Consider the following 17,729-nt stretch of genomic DNA (forward strand, 5'->3'; position numbering starts at 1 on the left):
GATATTGGTTCAGACTACAAAAAGGCTGTCACTGTATAAAGGTGACAGTGGCATTATAAATACCAAACGTGGTCTTGGCAGATTGATGAGTCAATGACCAGGTCTGGTGCCGGGGGTGGTTGGCCTTGCAGTGGCCAGGTGTGGTTGGCCTTGCAGTAGCCAGGTGCGGTGCTGGTGGTGGATGGCCTTGCAGTAGCCAGGTGTGATGCCGGGGGTGGTTGGCCTTGCAGTGGCCAGGTGTGGTGCCGGGGGTGGTTGGCCTTGCAGTAGCCAGGTGCGGTGCTGGTGGTGGATGGCCTTGCAGTGGCCAGGTGTGGTGCCGGGGGTGGTTGGCCTTGCAGTGGCCAGGTGTGGTGCCGGGGGTGGTTGGCCTTGCAGTGGCCAGGTGTGGTGCCGGGGGTGGTTGGCCTTGCAGTGGCCAGGTGTGGTGCCGGGGGTGGTTGGCCTTGCAGTGGCCAGGTGTGGTGCCGGGGGTGGTTGGCCTTGCAGTAGCCAGGTGTGGTGCCGGGGGTGGTTGGCCTTGCAGTAGCCAGGTGTGGTGCCGGGGGTGGTTGGCCTTGCAGTAGCCAGGTGCGGTGTCGGGGGTGGTTGGCCTTGCAGTGGCCAGGTGCGGTGCCGGGGGTGGTTGGCCTTGCAGTAGCCAGGTGCGGTGCTGGTGGTGGATGGCCTTGCAGTGGCCAGGTGTGGTGCCGGGGGTGGTTGGCCTTGCAGTGGCCAGGTGTGGTGCCGGGGGTGGTTGGCCTTGCAGTGGCCAGGTGTGGTGCCGGGGGTGGTTGGCCTTGCAGTGGCCAGGTGTGGTGCCGGGGGTGGTTGGCCTTGCAGTAGCCAGGTGTGGTGCCGGGGGTGGTTGGCCTTGCAGTAGCCAGGTGTGGTGCCGGGGGTGGTTGGCCTTGCAGTGGCCAGGTGCGGTGCCGGGGGTGGTTGGCCTTGCAGTGGCCAGGTGCGGTGCTGGTGGTGGATGGCCTTGCAGTGGCCAGGTGTGGTGCCGGGGGTGGTTGGCCTTGCAGTGGCCAGGTGTGGTGCCGGGGGTGGTTGGCCTTGCAGTGGCCAGGTGTGGTGCCGGGGGTGGTTGGCCTTGCAGTAGCCAGGTGCGGTGCCGGTGGTGGATGGCCTTGCAGTGGCCAGGTGCGGTGCCGGGGGTGGTTGGCCTTGCAGTGGCCAGGTGCGGTGCAGGTGGTGGTTGGCCTTGCAGTAGCCAGGTGTGGTGCCGGGGGTGGTTGGCCTTGCAGTAGCCAGGTGTGGTGCCGGGGGTGGTTGGCCTTGCAGTAGCCAGGTGTGGTGCCGGGGGTGGTTGGCCTTGCAGTAGCCAGGTGTGGTGCCGGGGGTGGTTGGCCTTGCAGTAGCCAGGTGTGGTGCCGGGGGTGGTTGGCCTTGCAGTAGCCAGGTGTGGTGCCGGGGGTGGTTGGCCTTGCAGTAGCCAGGTGTGGTGCCGGGGGTGGTTGGCCTTGCAGTAGCCAGGTGTGGTGCCGGGGGTGGTTGGCCTTGCAGTAGCCAGGTGTGGTGCCGGGGGTGGTTGGCCTTGCAGTAGCCAGGTGTGGTGCCGGGGGTGGTTGGCCTTGCAGTTCCTGCCAGCAGTAGAGTAAAAATGTGTCCCCTCCACCTTACAAGTGGTGGTAAAGCAAAGTACATTGCTGACACCTATAAAGTCATTCCCAGTGGTTTATGGGCAGCAGTAAAAGCCGGGTTTTGTCTGGGACTCCACACTTCATTTCTGTAAACTGGTCAGACACATATAAATGGTTTACAAGACAGACCAGTGTAATTTACCTTAGGAACAGGGCACTGTTCCAGAACAGTTCTTTACATCCGGGTTTAACCCTCTAAGTGCTAAAGGGCGAATAACACCTGATTGTCCAGTGTTTCTGGTAGAAATAATCCCACGTTTTATTCTTAGATACCCCGTTTTCCATACAAACACGTCTCTTGTCAGGGAGCCAAAATTCCAGCTTGCCAATAATGATTCTTGCATGAAAATTGATGGAGGAAGGGGGGCACTATCTCCCCCTCCCACCTCCTCTGCTCTTATTCCAACCCTCTATTATTGTAGCCTGGAGAGAGCTTATGTCTTTTCTCTATCTCTTCCATTCACTGGCAGGACTCAGAGAGGAGATACAAGCCCCCCAGAAGCACACAAGAAGAGGGGTTTGACTTTATACCACAGAGAGCGGTGCTACTACTCTTTAGAGGACCACAATGTGACATTGATATTTTTTATTGCCCCTTTTCCCAATCCCACAAAGCAAGGAAAAAACAATAGGTGCATTCTCCCCGGCAACAAGACATGTCCCTCCCTGCCCCTTTATTTATTTCTGCTCTCTGATCCTAAGCGCCATGCCCTATTAGAAAGATCCATTGACCCTCGCCCTTGACATTCAAATCACTGAATGAAGAGCCAGGGGGGTTGCTTGGCTGTCTGGGAGAAAGATTACTAATCCACAGATTCTTAAAAGAGGAGCCTTAAAAAGCTGTGAACACACCCTCTGTCCCTCCCCACAATTTTCTTCCTCTCTCTGTCTCTTTTTTTGTCATTATTTGCATTTCTGGGCTGGGAAGCAGAAAACACGGAAGAGCTGCAGCAGAGAGGAGTGTGCCGATCACCCGGAGACAAACTGCTCCAATTCTCCCAACCTTCCTATGTAACGCACCTCCTGCCTCGTATCTCTTCGCACTATGGGACTATAATTTTATTTATTTATTTTTTTGTAAACTTAGAAATTCATCATGTTTGGATTAAAACCTCCACTATACTACTTACCAGGTAAGAACCAGGTCATTAATTCCTTAAACACGTGCATGTTGCTGTAACATAGGTGGAATGTAATGAGTGTCAGGAAAGCCAGTCTTTGTCTGCTGCTAAGTGCTGATCCGTGTCTTGTTTAGCAGTAAGAGGTAGTAGAGGCACTTTAGTGAGGCAGGGTACTGTGATCTCCGCTAAAGGCTCAGCCTCCGTATATGGAAGAAATATATTCCTATTTCTCCGGCATCACCGCTGACACATTTGTTGCTGGGGGTCGCTTGTTAACAAGCTAACGGGTGCTGACCCTAAACCTTAACCCTCTAGCTGCAACACGCCATCCTTTTAAAGAGTCTGTGTGGTCTAACTCTCAGTAGATGGATACATTGTAACGCGTTATGTGAAGTGTCTGCTCTACGTGATACATTTGGTAATTCTATGGAACATGTCGGGTTGTTACTTTCAACGCAGCTGTGAGAGATTGAAAAATGTATATGAGCTGTCACTTGATAAGACACTTCCGCTCCGGGGTCACACTGGTAGTCAGAAGATTATATAGGGCAGCTAAAGACTGCTGACTGCTAACTGAACTGCATTTTTGTCAAGTAAGTCGGCTGGTTTAGAGTGTCAGCTCTACAGGTCAGCATCTTCAGGGTCAGGCATACAATATCAGGAAGCAAAGCAGCAGATTGTTAATCCTGTCCAGCAGCTTAATGGTTAAGAGCTAGTGATGATCAGCCATTAATGATACATTCTCACAGTTGCAGCCATTTACCTCTTTTAGGGTTTGTTCCAAGTAAAAAGAAATGTTCTATTTTTCTTCAGATAACATTTTCAGTTTTCTGTTCGGTGGTTTTGTGGCCTTGGTACACTCTTCATCTTATTCCGGAAATGTCTGTTGCACATAGACAGTGTGGCTTGTTTCACATGTACACCCTTTCCCCGCCAGGCTACACTCCCAATTTACAGTGACTCTAGTTAAGCCTTTGTGAGATGCTCACAGCATACTGCAATAGGATTAAGATCTAATATATTTGTTTATTTTTAATACTAACAATTATTTAAAAGTAAATTGTATTGTCATAGTTCCCGCTTTGGGAAATAGTTATGTGAATTATTTGTTTTATTAAAGTAAAATAGTACCTTATATCTATCCAACCGTGTGAGGAGCACAGGATATATGTGACTGGACTCTTTATCTTCTAGATTTTCATAATGTAAATTCAGATTTTTACACATCTTTTTATTTATTTTCCACAAGAAGACACATGTATTGTCAACTGGCCAGGAGCCTCTGTGGGTTACATAATGTTTCTTTGTATTTGTTTTCCTTAACATGTTACTCAGCTCCAACAGTTTACACACAAAGTGATATACACACCGATATATGTACACACATTAATATGCACACCCAGTGATATACAGACACACACTGACATTTATACTCACATTAATATACACACAAACACTGATATATACGCAGCTATACTTGCATATATTAATATACACGCACACTGACCGTACACACATTAATATACACTCTGATAAATGCACACTAACATACACATCGATACACTGACACACTCATGTACACACATAAATATACATGCTGGATTGTGTATAAGTGGAAACGCACAGCGCCATTAGCGAAGGACCGTGTATGATTTACAGGTTTTATGACGGGGTCACAGGATATTGGTATTTTAATCTCCACTTGAAGCCAGGACTATACCTCAGGGGTTAATATATAGCCGGTTGTCTGATAAAAGTCCTCTGCAATATTGTGTCCCTCAGTAAACGTATTTATTCCTCCTTCCCCTTTCTGGCAGTGTGTGTGGTGAGCTCACTTCCACTTTATACATCAGTACGTCCTCTGTGACCGGGTCTGACATTTATCAGATGTGTCTGTATGTGGGACTTGCGGTGTATGCATGTCATATAATACATGTATGTGAAATGATACAGCTTAGATGGTAGCCTCTGATTGTAATTAGTTCACACCTAGAGGACCAGCCCTGCCACCAAAGGGTTAACGTCCATGAACACCCAGCTCTTCAACCCAAGATGCACCTGTCTCATAGAGTTCAGAGGTATCTCTGTCACTAATGAGGTGATAGCAGAAGTTTCACCCTCCAGGTCAGAAGCGTGACTCTGTTTCACACCAGTGTTTGTATCAGACACTTGGTGCATCCAAGCAAAGGTAGAGGGAGGCCAAGGACTATTTACCTGTGTGGGATTGTCATTGGATAGATGGTGGGACAAAATTCATTACAGCGGCACAGTGGTTAGCATTGCTGGCTTGCAGGCCTGGGGTCGTGAGTTTGATTCCGACTAGGGCCCCATCGGTGGCCCATACAGTGCGGCTGCACAGAGTGACCGATCACCACTGTACTAGAAGTGCCCTATGATGCTAGGACTACGGTGTCATAGTACAAAGCTGCAGAGGCTCTTAGACCTACACAGATTTGCTCTAATAGGAACACAGTGCTCTGCTTCCCACTAACTGAATCAACCTGGTCTGGATTAAGTAATTTATGTAAAATATATTTCAAACATAAACTAATTAATTACATTGGAAAAGAGCCCAGTGATCCCGGGTGAAATGAGTAATATCAGGAAGGATGGTTTAGACCTGCCCCCCAAAATCCACTTAAAAGTCACATATTAAAGTATAATCCTGAAAGGGTCCAGCAAAAGTCTCCTCCATAGTGTGTTTGATCCCAGCAGAACAGACAGATTAGGTAACCACTTTAGGGCTGTCTAATGAAGATAGGGAACCTGTGGGTCTCTAGCACCTGGGGAACTATAAATCCCACCCCGGCAGGGTGTAATAAGATTCTTGCTGATTTCATCTCTGACAGTAAATCAGAATGGGATAAAGTTTAGTGTCAGGAAAGTCTTGTCCGTAGGGAGTAGTGAGGCTGTACTATGATGTGATCGTTTCCCTGCACCCACACAAATACACACACCCTGTGTCAGGGATTTAACCTCTCCCTGTTGTAGTAACCGGAATACTTCTCCTATAGATTGTAAGCTTGCTAGCCCACTCACCCCTTTCTGCTAATATCTAGTCTTGTTTTATTACAGTGTTTGCCGGTTCTAGAGAAATAAATGTTAATAACAAACTGAAGTTCACATATAATATACATTTATAGCTATGTCCTATCTTCCCTGATACTTCTGCTGCATAGCATAGCACTATAATAAAGACAGACAGCACTCCTATAGAGTTTGTGTTACTGGCATTAACCCCCCCACTCCCCTGGATAAAGGGATCCATCTCCCCCAGGACCAGAGGTGAGCAGATGGCTACACTACTTCCTGTCTCTCTCTTCCTACTGGCTCTATCTTGTGACACACGTGATTGACAGACAAGGCTGATAAACAGTAACATCACTAGCGATATGGTAGGAGCTGAATGTTTTCTGTTGATGTGAGAAACTGTCACACACTTATCATTCAGTGGGATTCAAACGTTTCACATGCTGGAGTAAATGTCCAGAAGGCAGACAACCAAAATACACCTAGCAAAGGAAAATCCTGAAGATCTCTGCATTCGTTATTGATGCAGGTGGAACGCCCTTATTTTACAGACTCCGCCACTGGTTTGCTTCTCCAGTTACAATTATCCCAGACCTCACCCCACCTCTTCCCACAGAGATTCTTGTCACACATGAGTAGGTGTTTGCTGAGTGATGTTCTGTGTGCACCCAGCCAGGCAGCAAAATGGAGTCCTTAACGTCTCCTTCCATTAACCCCCAATTTCCAATGTTTGGCTACAGAGCTATCATTAAACCTTTGGATGTGACTGCTAGTGACACTGAGAGCCGGGGTAATAAGGCTGTAAATAATGTGACCTCCTTCCACGATGAGTGGCTGGTTATTCACTTTCAGCCACAAAACATTCTGTATTCCCTTTGATGGATAAATGGAGAGTCCTCGGGGTGTTTGAGGCTGTCCGAGGTATAAACCAAATGCACCTCCAGAATTGCATAGAATTCAGACCTGATGAAAAGGTTCTGGTCTGCCCTCCAGCGTAAAGTTTCCCTCTCTCTAATGCTGCTCCCTACATCCCACCAAGTTCACACTTCTAGATACAAGAGGTAGCTTAGTTTTACAGATTTCTGCTGCTGCTTACAGTCAATGGGCTGAACCCAATATTCACGAGTCCAGTCTGTGCATACCATACGACGGTGTTGGCTAACCTGTGACACTCCAGGTGTTGTGAAACATATATTGGCAAAACATGCACTTGTAGTTTCACAATACCTGGAGTGTCACAGGTTAGCCAACACTGACCTAGGAACTAAGTGACATCACGGAGTTACACTTGAGGCCGCCATTTTGGCGAATGTACCAGTGACCATAAGAATGCAGCCAATCAGTTTACTAGGACGTAGTAGTTGATAAACTGTGTGTAAGCGACAGGGACACTTTAAAGCTTTATTTGTTGCTGGTTTAAAAAAATAATCACATAGATATAATAATTATTCATTTATGTATACTAGTTGCATAGCAGGGACTGGCGCTCACGAGTCTTGTTATATAAACTTGTTTCATAATTTTTTTCACATCAGTGTTTCTGTCCTCCCTGGAACGTTTGTCTTCTATGTGATGCTATGTGTTTTACCTATGGTGACTTACCGAAGGGCAAACCATAATAAAACTGAAAGTAAATTAGGGCAACCACAGAGATCACTGTTCCCTATGGCAAATGCTCCCGCTCGTTCATATTGTAACCTGCGGTAAAGTTCAACTTGCTGAAAAATGTACAAGTTCTTTCTTTTCAGTTTGCCATTAGCGTGTGGACAAGCAGGAAAGTTTGCTATAGGGAACAGTGATCTCTGCGACTGCTCTATCTTCCCTATGGCTTAAGGGTTGATATCTCCAAGGTTAACGCACTACCAGCACTGATATGTGAACGGAGCCGTATATCTGGTCAGTGTATTGTCACCTCCGCTATATAACAGCCAAAGCCAGGTTTAATTTTGAAGTTGGCCTCAAGGAGTTAACGCAGATGGTTCCGTCTTTATTTTGCCATCAGCTGTGTGATTATCATTATTATTTAATACGTTATCGGTGGCTGTGAGGCCGTACAGAGTATCAGCTCTCCACTCCCAGGGGAAGCAATTGCGCGGCAGCCTTTACAAATGCACCTCCCAGGTAGGCCTCTCAGGATGGCTTTTTACAGCTACCTGGGGCCATTTTCAAAGGAGGCTCTTTCTTGAAAGGCTGGAAAAGAGCAAAGGGAGGAGGTAATGAGAGGCTGTGATCTGCTACATATCAAAGTGCCATGTTTTTTTCTCCTGAAGTCTTTATTCCTTGCTGACTCCCCGAGGTCTGATTCCCCCCTTTCAGTAGTCAGAATGGATAGCCTGCTGCTTAGATTGCATCTTATTCACCATCATTTTGTGTCATTTAGACCAGATCAGTGCCGGGGAAGGAGCGACGTGTCTTGTTTGTGCTTCTTCTGATGTGTTATTTGAAGGATGTCGGCCTAGTCAGTAATAGCCTCCCACATGGATTCTCTCCCTGCATTACCCTGTCCCACATCTCCTGGTCATAGTCTGACTCTGTTATACATAACACCCCATCCTGCTAAATAAGAAGATGGTTTTGTTTCCTTCTCTATCTCATTTCGTGCCCACAATATAGTATACACATCACACACTTATAACATGCACACAACACAGTATACACATCACACACTTATAACATGCACACAACACAGTATACGCATCACACACTTATAACATGCACACAACACAGTATACGCATCACACACTTATAACATGCACACAACACAGTATACACATCACACACTTATAACATGCACACAACACAGTATACACATCACACACTTATAACATGCACACAACACAGTATACACATCACACACTTATAACATGCACACAACACAGTATATGCATCACACACTTATAACATGCACACAACACAGTATACACATCACACACTTATAACATGCACACAACACAGTATACGCATCACACACTTATAACATGCACACAACACAGTATACGCATCACACACTTATAACATGCACACAACACAGTATACACATAACATAATGATACAGCTAAAGGCAAAAAAGTTACATTTTCATAATGATGTATAAAAGATGAATACTAACGGGCAACCAATGAAAGTGGCAGATTGAATTCTGTCCTTAATAATCATCTCGACAGCAAAGAGATCACAATTTTAACAGCATGAATATTTACTCTTGGGGGTATATTTACTAAACTGCTGGTTTGGAAAAGTGCCAATGTTGCCTATAGCAACCAATCAGATTCTAGCTGTCATCTTCCAGAATGTACTAAATACATGATAACTAGAATCTGATTGGTTGCTATAGGCAACATCTCCACTTTTTCAAAACCGCAGTTTAGAAAATGTAGCCTTTAATGTATTCCTGTGATAATTGTTCCTGCACTTGTGGTGATACATTAGGCCGGCTATAGATGGAACATTTTTTTCACATATATGAACTAATGATGCCCTTTATATAAAATTAGAACGTTTTACTTGCGTTGCACACGTCACAATCGCATTTCTGAAGAATGATACTATTAAGAAGAAACAATCACTTAACTGTTTACAACATTGTAAGACATTTCCCCCATAACTACATACACTTCAATTCCACCACTTCAGATTACACTGTTCCACCATTTCCGATCATATTATCAATCGCCTTCAACATCTACATTTGAACACTTATTTGTCTTACAATTTGTACCTGTGGGTTGGGACTCCAATTGTGACTCAGAATCTCTTTTCGGGACTCTCTGACTGTCATATATGCAATTGATTATATTGCAAATCACCGTTTTGAGCTTCCAGAACAATGGCTCAGTGAAGTAGCATTATATTTTAAACTTGGGGTTCCCCGAACATTGGCACGCTGACACTCGAGGGTCACAGAACATTGGCACGCTGACACTTGGGGTTCCCCGAACATTGGCACGCTGACACTCGGGGTTCCCCGAACATTGGCACGCTGACACTCGGGGTTCCCCGAACATTGGCACGCTGACACTCGAGGGTCACAGAACATTGGCACGCTGACACTCGAGGGTCACAGGACATTGGCACGCTGACACTCGAGGGTCACAGAACATTGCCACGCTGACACTCGAGGGTCACAGAACATTGCCATGCTGACACTCGAGGGTCACAGAACATTGCCACGCTGACACTCGAGGGTCACAGAACATTGCCACGCTGACACTCGAGGGTCACAGAACATTGGCACGCTGACACTCGAGGGTCACAGAACATTGCCACGCTGACACTCGAGGGTCACAGAACATTGCCACGCTGACACTCGAGGGTCACAGAACATTGCCACGCTGACACTCGAGGGTCACAGAACATTGGCACGCTGACACTCGAGGGTCACAGAACATTGGCACGCTGACACTCGAGGGTCACAGAACATTGGCACGCTGACACTCGAGGGTCACAGAACATTGGCACGCTGACACTCGAGGGTCACAGAACATTGGCACGCTGACACTCGAGGGTCACAGAACATTGCCACGCTGACACTCGAGGGTCACAGAACATTGCCACGCTGACACTCGAGGGTCACAGAACATTGGCACGCTGACACTCGAGGGTCACAGAACATTGGCACGCTGACACTCGAGGGTCACAGAACATTGGCACGCTGTTATTTGGGGTTCAAACCAAAGAGCAGTTGAGTTTATCTGTAACAGCTACTAGTAAATCTGATATATGTATAAAATAATACATGGTACTCTAATTCAGTGGGGTAGCATTATATTTTAAACAAGCCTCAAAAGCACTTATGAGCAATGGATATGCACATATATTGGTATTTGAAGTTGTCTCTCTGTTGAAAACCCATCCTTAATTACATACCGGGGAAACAACGAGTAGCTTAAGACCATAAAATCTGTTTAATGTAGAAAGCAAACCAGTATTTTATTCCATTCAGCCATTATATGCATTCCTTTTAAATATCCTTATTTTATTTTGTAGCATTCTTATTATAATTTCAGTACATAAAAAGTAAGCATCAGGGTGACTGTAGGAAGTGACATTAGATTGTTCCCGTTCCTCTACCCCCTGTAGTCACACATGTACTTACTTGTCTTCTCAACAGAAAAGGTGACCGTTAGATGCAATTAGTCTGTAAAGGTTTCTATTGGATTGTGTACGAAGGGGTTAAAGCGTCATATCAATATATTATACGAGGCAGAATACATATAAATCCATACAATAATCCCCTGTAAGACCTGCCGCCCCCCCCTCCCCCTGTGATCCGAAATGTCTCAGCAGCTTAGGGACAGCGTGGTAATGCTCTGTCACACTCTATCCTCCGCTGTTTCTGTAATAATTAGTCCGCTGAGCTATCCCCCCACCTCCTTTTCTCCAACCTTTATATCTTCAAACCCCCCAGCCCTCCCCTCTTCTACTCACTGGGTAAAGCAGGCAGCGGTTGACACCGTTTCCATGACAACAGAATTTGGGACTATTGAGGAGGTCTGAAGCTAATCCAGTGCCAGCGATATGACAGAAGTGGCAGGCCTTTTAGCACCCACAAGCCTTCAGGGCTTCACACAAACATCAATAGAGAGCTGGAGAGAGACCTGTTGAGCGGCAATCAGTCTGGCAGCACCACGCTGATCTAGATTCCTAATCTTCAGGTTAATCCATGGCCCAGGTCTTCAGAGTTAACCCTAACCCCCGGTCCTTCCAGTTGGGAATGATCTAGGTCCATGTCCACTATATTCATTGTAGTTTTTCAACAAAGGCCATTCAGGTCCAAGGCTAAATCAAAGCATAAAATCGGACTTTCAGATAGCTGAACTGGTGAGGTAGGACAGTATTTGGGTATATAACTCTGCCCATAGGAAGATCATCGTCATCTATTTATATAGCGCCACTAGTACCGCAGCGCTGTACAGAGAACTCATTCACATCAGTTCCTGCCCCATTGGAGCTTACAATCTAAATACCCTAATATACACACACACAGACCAAGAGACTAAGGGCAATTTATAGCAGTCAGTTAACCTACCAGTATGTTTTTGAGTGTGGGAGGAAACCGGAGCACCCGGAGGAAACCCACGCAAACACGGGGAGAACATACAAACTCCTCACAGATAAGGCCATGGTTGGGAATTGAACTCATGATCCCAAAATCAAGAGATGCTAAAAACAGGTTTCTTTTCCAGAGCTGTCATTAAGAGGATGATTGACAGCTGACCTACAACATATGTGCGCATAGATAAACTGTTTTTCTTTTTGATAAATTTAGAAGGTTGTGTTTATGGTCATTAGATATTTACTATACAGTAGAGCTAATATTGGTTGCCGCTTAATCAATTTCCTTTCTGGATAGAGCTCATATCTATATCATACTATGGAAGATCACATGTGCCTTTTATAATATAACTATTTAATTGTGATCACATGATTCCTTTAGGGGTACCAAGTGTAAGTATACTCCAGGGTCCGACTTCAAGGGAAATAAGCATCACAAGTTAGATGTTAAGTGGTGAAAACCAGGACACATGTGAAGGCGGAAGACTGTCTTTTGGATGAATTCCTATTACACAATGAGGGATGTGTGATTCCATAACAGTTCTACCTTTAGAGTCACTGTTTTATCCTTAGACTGTAAATAATAGACTCACCATCTATTCTATATTCCTGCAAGCTTATATGTTATTGCCATGAACCTTTGTACTTCTGGGATAATACTAATAGTCAGTGCAGACTATTCTAATGGCCACAGAAGATTACTGTCAGCATGCCGCAGCTCCGTCTACTGAACATGCACACGCAGCTTTCTCTCTTTCTGTAAACCTCCACTTTATATTTAACATGCTAATCCCTGTCTGACCAGAGCAGCGTGTCAGGGGAATAGCTTCCCGGTTTTACCATGCTAATAATATTTGGCATTTCAGCAGCTCTGTGCAAAGCAAATTGCATAAGGACGTTCTTTCCCTGGGAGTTGGGGAAATAATATTCTGATGTGATTTAAGGATTAAGTGTGGTGCACTAAGCGGGGGGTCGCAGACAGGGGGCTGCTGACCTTGTCTTCATTCACAGCATGTTCCTGCCAAGACCCTAATATTCTCTACATAGTGCAGTCATGGAGGTGCGAGGGGTCTACCTGTCCTGAATCACTGCTCAGTGTGGATGGTTCTCCAACTGCACAAAATCCTTTACATGGGATATACCCCCTATGGGGATCATCACCACTGTGTGGCCATAACTAGATACAGCTGCATGAATACACCTTAAGTTCATAATGGTCATGTCCCTCTGTATAATACCACCAGTAAAACAAAGCCATAAAAGGAAAGGATTTCTATGTACGTCAGGAATGACAACTGCGCTAGGCGTGCACTTTGTTGGCCTATATGATAAATACAGCTTCGCTATCCAGAATGCTAAAGGGACTAGAACTCCTTTTATTGAGAAGGACAGCAAATGTGATATCCATTTAGCTATGAAACGTAAGGCCTTTATACTCTGCAGAAAAGTGTCAGTATGTTTATCTGACTTCTCTGGCTATGTGTGTTATAATAGCTATAGAAACTGCCATATTGACTTGGTAAAATGAAGCGTCAGGCCATAGACTACAATGAAACACTGCCCCTAGTGGCCACATTATCATGCAAATGGTAGAATAATTGTTTAGCTTTAACCTTTAAACAAAGTACCTCTCTGACATGAGAATAATCTTGATTATATTCAGTAGCACTTGAGCTAAAAAAAAAATTGTATTTTTCTGTACAATCTGCCTTATTTTGTGCTAAACATTCTAATTTAATATAGTATAATGTTTTACATATAGAGGCATTTGTCTTGAATATTGTAATTTTATATCTTTTTTTACATGGTAACCCTGTACTCAACAGTGATATAGAAATATAAGGACAAGAGATATTAGGGACACAATAAGCACATTGCCTAATACTGGGGCTAAGATCTAATAAAGAAGTGGCCCATTAAGGGACTGCCTGTAATCTAGTTGTCAGTCTGTTATCTTCTGGTATAGGCTGTGATCGCCTTTGCAGAAGGATTATAGGGTGGAGAGGGGTTAATGTATATATTATTTACAATATGCAAATTAGTAATTGTCAAAATTAACATATAACCCCACTGCAATAACCTTCTTAAAACACATATCTGCTATAAAATGTTATTGCCTCACAATACTGAAAAGTGACAGAGATATAATCCTTATACACCCAGACACCGTGGGTTATAGCACAGTCATATATCCACTTGGCATATAGCTGTTTACATCTTACTAAATCTTATCAGTGCCAGAAACGAAACAATGTTGTCAGTTATTTACAGTGGAGGGATTTTCAGTTCCTTTTAGCTCACCTCATCCTGACCATAATTATTCTTTATGGGTCCTATAGCAAATGAACCCTGAATATCAAATCCTGTGCTATAATGACATTATGTTCTTTATTCTAGTTTTCTCTCCATGTAGATCACGGATGCTGTGGACTATTACAGGCCCTTTCCATGTGATCTAGGGGGAGTGGAACAGCTTTTTGGTTCCACTTCCCTGAACTTTTCAGCGTCTCCCATGTGGGAGTGCTAAAGATCTAGGCAATGATGAAAAGCTTTGGTAGACCCCCATAAACTCCCTCTGGCCTTGCAGCAAAGGGGGGGTCAGACGTCCTCTTGCCTGCATGGGAGCCTCATGGCTTTACGCTTCTGCACTTTTATTGTTTTCACACTTTTGCTATACGTCTCATTATTCTGCGTTCCATCCTCTCCCCAACCACTCTGCTTTTCACATCCCATCTGACAAATGTTTCTTCTTTGTTTAATAACCAACCAGCTGCCCCCATATCTCTGGCTATCGGCCAGCAGCAGCTGAAAGTCAGATGGCACCTAGGCTGAAGTGTAATCTGGGTGCACTCACCTGTGTACACATGTAACATACTGTGCGATGGAGCCTTCTGCGTGTTCCGTGTCTGATAAGAGCCTGCTGTTACACCCCATTGTCGCCTCTCACCCAGGGTACAGAAAGCCGCAGAATAACACTAAAATACATGTCGCAGCCACAAACGATTGTTCGTTTCAACGGAGCTCTGTGACTCGTTATCCAGCACTTAAAGGGTTAACATATTTATACAGCACCTCCCTTCTAAAATGCGTGGGAGGTCATTTTACAGTATCAATGGCACAACTCGGGGCTCATCCACACCAGCGGTTTCTTGTGCTGCATTCCAGGCAAAAAGCACCAGAGAAATGGCGTGTCTTACAGATGTAGATTCAGACCTCACATGTATAACAAATAATGTATTGAATGTCTCCTGCTTTTTCCCTATAGACAGAGGTGAGGTGTCAGAAATCCCATTACAGGAGTGTCTTACTATCATCATCATCATTTATATAGCACCAGCATATTCCATAGAGCTTTACTATCCAACAAGTCAATTGTCTCCCCACCCACAGTGCCATCATTATCTATGAAGATTTAAGCAGGACAAATAGCACGCCCAGTCGTTGATCTGCAGACAAAGGTAGCACAGGCTTTGCTGAGAAAAGCATGATATATACTGTATTCATAAACACTAATGTGTAAAATAATTAATGTTATATAGCAAACAGTTTCTGTGCGCCAAGTGCCCTTGAATAGTCAGTCTGTGCGTATGATTACGGGGTGGAGAAGACTCTGCAAAATGCACATGGTTGAAACCATAGAAAATGTCACTTAAAAGTCCAACCTGCTTCCACTTTAGAGTCATTTCTTTCACATCTCCTAATATTCTGCTTATGCCATTAATCCTAATAGTGAGGGGACTGGGTGTCCGTTCTGCATGTTTGAACGTTTTTATTACATTGGTCGGAGTCTGCCTAGAATTGCTCTTTCCCACATAAGGAGTATGATGTGTCCATTATACGTATAGGGATGGGGATGATTTTACTGCACCTCTAGTAGGGAAGTAAAGGATGTGCGTCTACCCGTAAAACAGGGATCGCCTCCCTAAATGCTTCTTCTCCACGGCCTTATTTAATCCCGTTCCACAAAACACATCTTTTACCAATTCAGATTTACCAAGGAATATGTCCGATCTAACTCCTCCCAACACTGAGATAATGCAACATAACAAACCAGTAGTACATGATAGGAGCAGCTATTTAATTGACATCAAAAATCAAGGTCCCAGAAGTATGATTTCACCAATGAGTAATTAACATCAATGTTTTCCTTTATCATGCAATTAATATATTAGGATTTGTCATCTACTCCATTTAGTTTTTAGAGTATTGTGGTGCAGAAACCTCAGTGGGTAACATTCTCCGTATATATCTGTTATAAATACAAAGTGTGTGCTGTTTATTCAGGGGTAATGTGACTGCGTACTATAGAAGACCCTGACATTCGGAGCTTGTGCGCGTTATCGCTGCTTTTTCAGACTAACTGGACAAGACATTGAATGAATTATTTTTATGAGTTTGCTGGTATATTTAAGGCCTCACTATCTCTGCATTTGAATGATGAACTCTCATTGGTTTTGTTGTGTGCTGTCCTGGAATTTGGAATATCAGTAAATGTTTTCTACATCAGTAGTGAGCGGGCACATTGCAGGCAGCCTGATCTTCATGTAACAAGTAATGGGCAGGTGACACTTATGCATCATTTTAAACAGAAGAGGAAGGATCGTGATAACTAGATTCAGCACCTACTATCCTCATTATCTATAGTGCGATCGCCAGTCTATAATCCCAACAAACTGCCTCCTGTACCCTGCACACATATACCGCGTTCATATGTATATTATAAGAGCAGTAAACCCCATCGGAGCCTGTGGGATAAAACAAATCATCTTGTCACAAAAATCTGTTCGCTCAGTGTTCCATAGGAAAGTAGAGGGGAAAGGGGAATGTGGTAATTAGTGGATGATGGCGGCTGCTAGCACCCTCGTGTTAGCGATCTCATGCAATTTTACAAGCCATTAGCTCACCTGTGACAGGTTGGTGCCTGTGAAGTGGTGCAGGGCCTAGTAGCAGGCGAGGGGTTAATGATCCATATAAAAGAGGGGGAAAGTCTGATCTAGTGTTTTGCTAGTTGGATCTGATGATTTATCTTTAATCTGTGAAATATTAATCCCTGTGACCACGCTGTCAAGAGGCAATGTGATTTACATGTATTGCAGATGTTTACAAGTATTTCTACACCCTCTGTCTATGTGGTGCTGTACGAATTTTCATATACAGTACAATTATTTATTCTGTTTATCAGAAACTGTTTAAACATTCATATCAGTCACTGTCGCAGTGGAGCTTACAATCTAAATTCACCATCACACAAACGCATAGACACTAATGAACCAGTACATTAATGCACTGTAGGAGGAAACAGGAACACCGGGGAGAAGAAACCTATACGAGACCATACAAAATACACACATAGTTCCCTGGTTGGGATAGAACCCATTGCCCCCACGCTGTTAGGCAGCACTGTGCACCCACGTGCATTGAAGTTAAGCGATGATGCTGGTGCAGTTGTTTGACCCCACTGGAATCCGTCAATGCGGCCTGAGCGCTAAGTGGACAGATCTGTTTACTCTGGCATCAACCCAGGTGCGGCCAACAATGCATAAGGAAGAGGCCCCTGGGCCATAGAGCTTGCAGTCTTTAACTTGATAAAAAGACTTTTAGAATTTGATTTTTACTTTTGCTACAACATTCTACTGCACCAGGAAAATGACTTTAACTTTGTTTTAGGGAAAGATAGAACCTTATTGTTTATCAGATTTCAAAGCAATAATATATAATAGCACAAGTCTCTGCTCACGTGTTTAAGGCCAGATGTGGGGCTAGCTTCCTTGTCTTGCATCATCCTAGAATAGTGAAGGTTCGATATGATAAGAGGAATGTACATTTCAGAGTCCTAAAGAATTGACGTTCTCCTAGGTAACGGGAAATTCCCTGCATAGACTAGTAGATTATAGTTTAA

General features: G+C 44.4%; 1 protein-coding gene across 6 annotated transcripts in view; it reads left to right on the plus strand.

Moving 5' to 3' along the window:
• The window catches only part of GSE1 (Gse1 coiled-coil protein), a 293,567-nt gene that overhangs the window by 217,864 nt on the left and 57,974 nt on the right, over positions 1–17,729 (plus strand). For 2 of the 6 annotated variants that reach the window (XM_075189335.1, XM_075189338.1), the window contains exon 1: positions 2,528–2,758. The exons of the other annotated variants lie outside the window; for them this stretch is intronic. In XM_075189335.1, the coding sequence (XP_075045436.1) occupies positions 2,722–2,758 (37 nt within the window). In that variant the 5' untranslated portion in view covers positions 2,528–2,721. Of the gene's footprint in view, positions 1–2,527; positions 2,759–17,729 lie in introns of those variants that run through there. 6 annotated transcript variants of the gene reach the window in all.

Source organism: Mixophyes fleayi, chromosome 10 (assembly GCF_038048845.1).
Source record: "Mixophyes fleayi isolate aMixFle1 chromosome 10, aMixFle1.hap1, whole genome shotgun sequence".
NCBI lineage: Eukaryota > Metazoa > Chordata > Amphibia > Anura > Limnodynastidae > Mixophyes > Mixophyes fleayi.